The 7470-nt window shown below is 26.8% G+C and overlaps 1 protein-coding gene across 11 annotated transcripts in view; it reads right to left on the minus strand.

The window, feature by feature from the left end:
- Positions 1–1028: 1028 nt before the first annotated feature.
- Dmtn (transmembrane and coiled-coil domain 2 protein Dmtn) overlaps positions 1029–7470 on the minus strand; it is an 11176-nt gene continuing 4734 nt past the window's right edge. For 8 of the 11 annotated variants that reach the window (XM_017899092.1, XM_017899098.1, XM_017899096.1 and 5 more), the window contains 10 exons: positions 6053–6198; positions 5616–5811; positions 4881–5046; positions 4484–4712; positions 4037–4081; positions 3754–3836; positions 2374–2705; positions 1895–2295; positions 1338–1498; positions 1029–1180 (listed from right to left, as the gene is read on the minus strand). In XM_017899092.1, coding sequence (XP_017754581.1) covers positions 1342–1498; positions 1895–2295; positions 2374–2705; positions 3754–3836; positions 4037–4081; positions 4484–4712; positions 4881–5046; positions 5616–5811; positions 6053–6189 — 1746 coding nt within the window. In that variant the 5' untranslated portion in view covers positions 6190–6198 and the 3' untranslated portion in view covers positions 1029–1180; positions 1338–1341. Of the gene's footprint in view, positions 1181–1337; positions 1499–1894; positions 2296–2373; positions 2706–3753; positions 3837–4036; positions 4082–4483; positions 4713–4880; positions 5047–5134; positions 5205–5615; positions 5812–6052; positions 6199–7470 lie in introns of those variants that run through there. The other 3 variants (XM_017899102.1, XM_017899101.1, XM_017899103.1) reach the window with 3 other exon arrangements.

Here is a 7470-nt window from a genome sequence, read left to right on the forward strand (position 1 = left end):
GCATTCTTGTGTCTGTGGTGGTTTGAAACATTCATGAGACTACAGAGCATAATAACTGACATAATTTATTTCAAAAGAATAATTCTTTTACATTGTATATCAAATAAATTAACATTACAGAATAAGAGGAAAGGAATACATTGGTCCTTTTTTGATATTGGATGTTATATAAACATTTGTTTGTATTCAAATAGTATTACATTTTTGTGTTCTCATGAATGTATAATTTATGATTACATAAAGATGCAGTTTCTAGAATCGATTAAATGACCCCACTTCGTTATCAATACGAAAGAATATATCATATAATATTTTACACATTTTGAAGCGAAGCATATCTACAAATATTTAAGGTTTTTCTTGATTTCTTAATTTATATTATTGTTTAGCAATTGGACGATTGTAATTACGAACATTTTATTTAAAAACGTGTATTTAGTAACTTACATGTTACTAGAATATCAAATTTACGAACTATAATCCCGGAAATGGCAATAACACCTCCCACAGACACTAATGATAAAACAATTTTCTTTTTTACCTTTTAATCAGTACTTTCGCTTGTTCAATAATTTTTTTTCTTTTAAATTTCGTATTAATCAATGATTCATGTAAAAGTGAACTTAATTGCATGACACCAGAATAAATTCTAACAATGTGCCGTATGTAATCAAGCAATATCAGTGTACAGCGTTATAATTACTGCCTCTTTTATGTTTCATAGAAGTTGTTTTATTTTGTTTTAAATTATAATCATTTTTATTTCATTTGCGCATAAATAATATTAAATGCGTACTTTCTTTCTTTTTGTTAACAAAATTGTTTAAGTAAAAGTAAAAATATAGCAAAATAAATTTATAACACTCACAAAAAGGACAAAAGACACTTTCGCATTTATCATTTCTAGAAAATCTCTTCTCCCTAAGTGGAACATTTTTGCACAGCAAAATATGTTTTGTGTATTGTAATTCTGTTAACAGTATCAAATAGATTTGATCACTCATCTGATTTAATATAATAATGGCGAACATGATCAAATTTAAAATATAAATAAAGTCATTTGCGCATATACCTACTATTATTGCTCCAAAACTACAGCACTGATAAATGGGTCCAAAATGTTGATCATTGTGTACAACTTTTCTTCATCACAGGGTATGGTAAATTTAAGTATACCACCCTAGAATAAGTTACTTATTTATTTTTTATACTTTGATTTAATAGAGTATTAGATTAATTAAAATTAATTAACAGAGAATGCAAAATTATACTCTATTTTTTATACATAATTAGAACAATTTTTACAATATTTATAAAAATAATTTTAATTTACTTACGATGCTACTTAACGGCGAGCGTCTGCTTAAGACGGCGCATGAGGTGACTGCCCACATCGTGAACCTCAGGCCATTGTTTGAGCACAAATACTATGCCCAATACAACAAGCGTAGTAGTTAATATGCGCACCCTGCACATGAAACAATGAGGCTTAGTACAACTGCAACAGAGATGTGAAAACAAAATAAAACAATGAGTGTGCGAAAATAAAACCAGATGGAGATGTACGTGATGAAGTATGAATTGAAATGTATGTGAATTTAAAAAAAAGCAAGAATGATATAAAAGAAACATACACTGACAAGAAGCATGAGTTATTACTATATAATATGATAGTTATATGTTTATTACAAATGAATAAAATAAATAAATAAATAAATCATGTTCTTTGGAAAAAAAAAATAAATAAATTTACTTTATAAAGCTTTTGCTATTAAACTGGAATATATTATGATATTTTATGTTTGAATAAATTATTTCGTATTAATTATTAATTTTAAATATTCCCTGCAGAAGTAAAAATTAAACGTAATTTAAAATATGAAAATAAATATACCTGGTCCTAAGAAAAGGCATCATTATACCAGCACCTGTTGCAACAAGAAGTAGAATAACTTGTAACACTGTCAATACTACATTTATGAGCTTTACGACCAATGCTCTTGCATTACTATTATCCAGACCCTCTAAAGTAACATATTGTTGATGTTGTTGTTGTTGGTGTTCCATTTTACAAATTTTAGTTTGACAACTTTCCAACATTTCGTGTATATCTCTTAAACGATCTTCACTTTGATATTGCACTTTTTCTTCCATGTCTGTTATAGTCTGTTTCAAGTTTTCCACTTCATTTTGGTGCAGTTCTGTTAAATCATTAATTTGTTCTTCTAGACGTTCGCATCTAAAACGTTCCTCTTGCAAAGCATGGGAAAGATATGTTACTTCTGTTTGCAAACTCTAAAATTAAAAATATTCAAACCTTATTTTATATTCATTCTTTTGTGTCTTTTAATTTTTAATTTGGCAGAAACAAACCTTCAAACCTTCTAATTTGTCTTTCATTCTCTCCAGGTTTTCTCTGTGTTCTTGTAATTCTGAGAAAATAGACTTGAGACTAAGTGCAGCATTATTGCTACTGTGACATGTATGTGCTTGTCCCCTACTACCAGGCCCACTTTCACTTGTAACACTGGAGCATTCTGATCCTTCTTCAGATGGAAATTTCATTGCTGCAGCACTGTGAGTTGATCCCAAACTACATCCACCAGGAAGTGTTGCTGATCCATGATGAGCCTTTTCATCTTCAACACTAGCGTTATCTCCATTACCTGCACGCGGTGTATCGTTTACATAAAAAGTCGAGCCATCTACAGGGACACAGACGTCGCAAGTTAGAATGTTATCCAATACTAAATTATTCTGCCTTTGTTAACAACTAATCAGTTTATATAATTCTTCATATAGCAATATTCCTGTCCTTCAGATATAATTATTTATGATTCAAAAACATTTTTGCTGTATATAGCTGTATTAATAGTGTGTTATATAATGCTCTGTAAAATTAATATAAATATTGTTTTTCCTCTATAATTCTTGTTTTTTGAACTTATTATATTTACATGTATGTTTAATTATATCTTGCTGATGTATTGGATAACTAATATTTAAAAAAGCAAACATCTGAATTTGTTAAAGCCACTAAAGACGAGGCAAAATTATTAGATAACATAAAATGGTAATAAAAATATAAAGCTTAAAATATGTAAACACAACATTCTCAAAAACTCATATGCAATAAAAGAAGTAACAGTGTTAAAAGTTGTTAAGACTTTATAGATACATTAAAACATATATGATATATTTACTATATAACATATCATATATTTACTATATAAGAGGAAGTTTATGGAGTATACAAGGAAAGAAATATATAGTAAAGAAATTTAGCACAAATGTTACTTACTACTTTCAACTGCCATGACAGCGCAAAATATTAAATATTATTTATTCTTCAATATTTAAGTAAATAGAAAAATACTGTTCTATTACTATAATACATTTTGAATCATACATATTTTCATATCATTTTAGATAAATCAGAAATCATATTTTTAGAACGATAAATGTATTATTGGTTAAAATAAAATTCTAATGATTCTAATAGTGTATCTACACATAAACACACATACATATGTAAATATATATTCTAAATAAAAGAAACGTGCATACTATTGCTTGTAATGTCGCAATTTATTAGCATAAATCAATATGTGCTTAGTGATAGTGCTCTTTAAACACAAACGTTTTATTAACTTTGTTGATAGTAAATATTATTTAAAAATTATATAATAAATAAGATTGGAAGAATATTGTATTAGTTAATTAGAAAAATAATTTATAATAAAAATTACTCACGAGATAAAGTATTTATATTATCAGCACTGCCAAATTTGTTTTTTATTAGATGTGCAAATTCTCTTGGTTTGGACATTACACTTCTGAAATATACAAAAAATACTTATAGTATTTTGATAAATAATACCTATAGTATTTAAATTTTACTTTAATACATTTACATGAAAATATTATATGAATAATATGAACTTCATTTATTTAAAATTTATTTTGTAAAACCATAATTTTTTAAATTAAATGTAATGCAAAAAACATTCAAATCTATTTTCATATCAACACTCACCCTGAAAAACCACTGATTCCAACCCTAATATTGCCACCCACATTTCTGGAAGTGAATCTTAAATTAGATGAAAGTATCATACCCTATATTTAGTACAACAAAAGACAAATTAAGAAAGAAAAAAGAACACAAAGAAGTTATTACACTAAAGAAATAATTTTTCACATTTGTAATCATATTAGTGTAAAATTTAAAATCATTTTAATAGATTACATACAACTATTTAATCCAAGACTATTATTTTTTAAATACAAGTATTTAAATAAAGAAAAAAATATTTATAGTATAAAATATATATTATAATATCTGCAGCCAAATTTATTTTATAAATAATTATAACATTATGAACAATTGACAAATATTTAAAATAAATACAAGGAAAAATTGACATATATTAATAATTATTTCTTTTGTGTAGATAGTAGATAAACCATGGGATATACTTACTTAAGTCCTTGTCCCATATCACGAAGCACTTCTCTAGGTTGTCTGTGACTTGTAGGTGCACCATTTAATTCGTAATTTTTTAATTTTTTGGTGTAACTATCCAATTTCTTTTGTAGCTGAGAAATACTGTGCGCTGATTTTTGATTTTTCTTTTCAAATACTGCTTTGATTCGTGTAAGCTGTTGCTTATCTGCATTGGCAGCTAATTTCAAATATTCATTAACATTTTCTGGAAAGGAAGCAAAAAAAAAATTGAATAAATTTTACATTTACAATACACACTATAATATAAGTTATCATTATATGTAATAGCATTCTATTAAAATGTAAAGAATTATTTTATTATGTTAAAATGAAGAGTATCAGGAATAATTAATTGTTAATTACTGAAAATTACCATCACGTGTGGTTTGTTCTATTCTTATAAGTTCCCGCGTTTTAGCAATTTTATTTTGGATGTTTTCAATAGCTTGGCAAACACGAGCAGAATTGGAATCAACATCATCAGTCATTAATTCAGAGGAGCCATTTGATAGGAACGATTGTGCTGTATGATATTGTTCCTGCAAATAAGTATGTAATTATATTAAAATACATAAATGTAATTAGCACAAGTAACTCCAACTAATAAAAAAAAAAGTTATGACTAACAAAGCACATTTCCTTGAGCACACTGCTCGATAGCTTGTAGTTTGTACTCTGGATTTATAGAGAGTAAAATGTCTAGCTTCAAAGGCTCTTGTAACATTATGCAAATAACTACTTAATTTCTTAACCTATAACCCTGATTATACAGTAGTGGTTGATGACCTTGTAGTACAGTGTGATTGTCACTGCATGCACAACATCATTACATTACATAAGTAACTTTACATAAGTATATACAACCATATTTACTACTGTAACACATATTTAAGGACACAATAGTATCATTTTCATTCATTTCAATACTACAATAATAACTTTAAATATCATAAACATATTTTTATAGAGAATTGCAAATTAATTTACATGAAGTTACTGGAAATATATTATTTAAAAATGAAAAAATAAATGAAACATAAATACATATAAATTGAAATGCTTTGAAGCTTCTGAAGTATAAATTATTTAAAAATATTAAAGCACATACTCCTTCATCATCAGCTGGTATGTGAATATTTGGCACAAACTCGTCTTGTTCAGCAGTGATTAAATTGGTATTTGGTTCATCCATAGCATCTACTCGAATTACAGTTCCTGGTGATTTTTGCCTACTACCTTTCATGCTGAGGCTGCCTCCACCACCACTACTTCCACTGCCTGTACTACCCTCCCCTGTTTGGGAACTGCGAAGTCAAATTTAATTTTGTACTGTGCTCCTTTCATATACTTTTCATTATTTTTTTTTTTTTTTTAGGAACTTAGTTTTCTTATTTGTAAGTACAAAATATGGTATCATTAATTACATCATATTGAAGCATAAGCTTAATGTTTCAGTTTCATGTAAAATACTACAAAAAAATAAGAATTTTTAATCTTAATCTATGCAAGCATACATATTAATATCTACAAAAAATTAGATCTTACAGTGAAACATTACGTGCTTTTGGAATATGCTCCGAAGTAGCAGACAATTGTTGTGATGAGGTCAGTGTATTTCCTCTGTTAGGTGAAGTACTGCGTGAACTATTCTTACTCGACGTAGATACCATCAAATTAGCCATTCCCTTTTTCTGAAAAATGTATCACCTAGTTGCTTTAATATCACTGCAATTTTATTAAATATACAGGTTTACATAATACATTATACAAGTGATTTATTAACAAATATATGTGTATCAGTAAATATATCCCCCCCCCCTTTTTTTTTAATAACAAATACTATTTTATGTGCTATTATTAAGCTACAAGTTACAAAATATTTAAGATATATAAGGATGTGGTAGATGAAAAAATGAATTAAAATATAATTTCCTTTAAAATATTTTGTTATACGATACATTATGATATTATTACTATATTATCACTATCATATATATGAATGTAGCTACTTGTACTTTTATCAAGTGTTATCAAAATTAATCATAAGATTTCTTTTTAACATGGTTTAGCTGAATGAAATGTACAAGTAAATGCAATCAAACAAATGAACACACTATTACAATATAAAATTACATAATGTTTCTGACTTTTCTACTCGTTTGTTACAATGGAGATTAAACAGAAAAAATAGACATGTTTCAAATAAATAAAAAGATATATTATAAAACAGTTCTATTTTACTTGACCCTTATATACATATTTTGAACTACAATTTTCTCTAAGGGTGATATTATCTAATCTAAAACTTGTATGTATAGTATTGACCCCTATATACCTATTTTGAGCTACAATTTTCTCTAAGAGTGATATTATCTAATCTAAATCTTGTATGCATAGCAGATTGTATGTATTGTCCAAAAATAATATATAGGAAGTTTGGCTGAAACAATGGTGCAGTTCATATTTGTTATAATTTATTGATATCGTTAAAAAGCTCATTCACGTCAGACTAATTAACATTTGTAACAAATTTGCTGACTTACTCCTATAATAGTAAACTCATGCTGAATAGCATAATAGATAAAAAAATTCAATTGTATGACCATAAAATATTAAAATTTACTTTAATAAATAAAAATATTTCAATATACATTGAGTACATTAATAAATTACCTAAGGATCTAATTCATTATGTCATTAAGACAATGTCTGAGAAAGAATTACTTATTTCTTTCACATTCTATCATCTTTAACACTTTATCTCCTTTAACTGATGAATCATTCCGATTATCATAATTAGAACATCGGCATTGCTTTCGAAGTATGACGAATATATTACGCGGAAAAATACGTATGATAGAACACAATAAAAAATGCGAAACTTCATTTACTTTTCTATTATTGTTAACATTAAAGTTAATACATATTTACACCTAATTAAAAACAAAAAAAAAAAAAAAAAA

Source organism: Eufriesea mexicana, unplaced genomic scaffold, assembly GCF_001483705.2.
Source record: "Eufriesea mexicana isolate 0111107269 unplaced genomic scaffold, ASM148370v2 scaffold794, whole genome shotgun sequence".
NCBI classification, from domain to species: domain Eukaryota; kingdom Metazoa; phylum Arthropoda; class Insecta; order Hymenoptera; family Apidae; genus Eufriesea; species Eufriesea mexicana.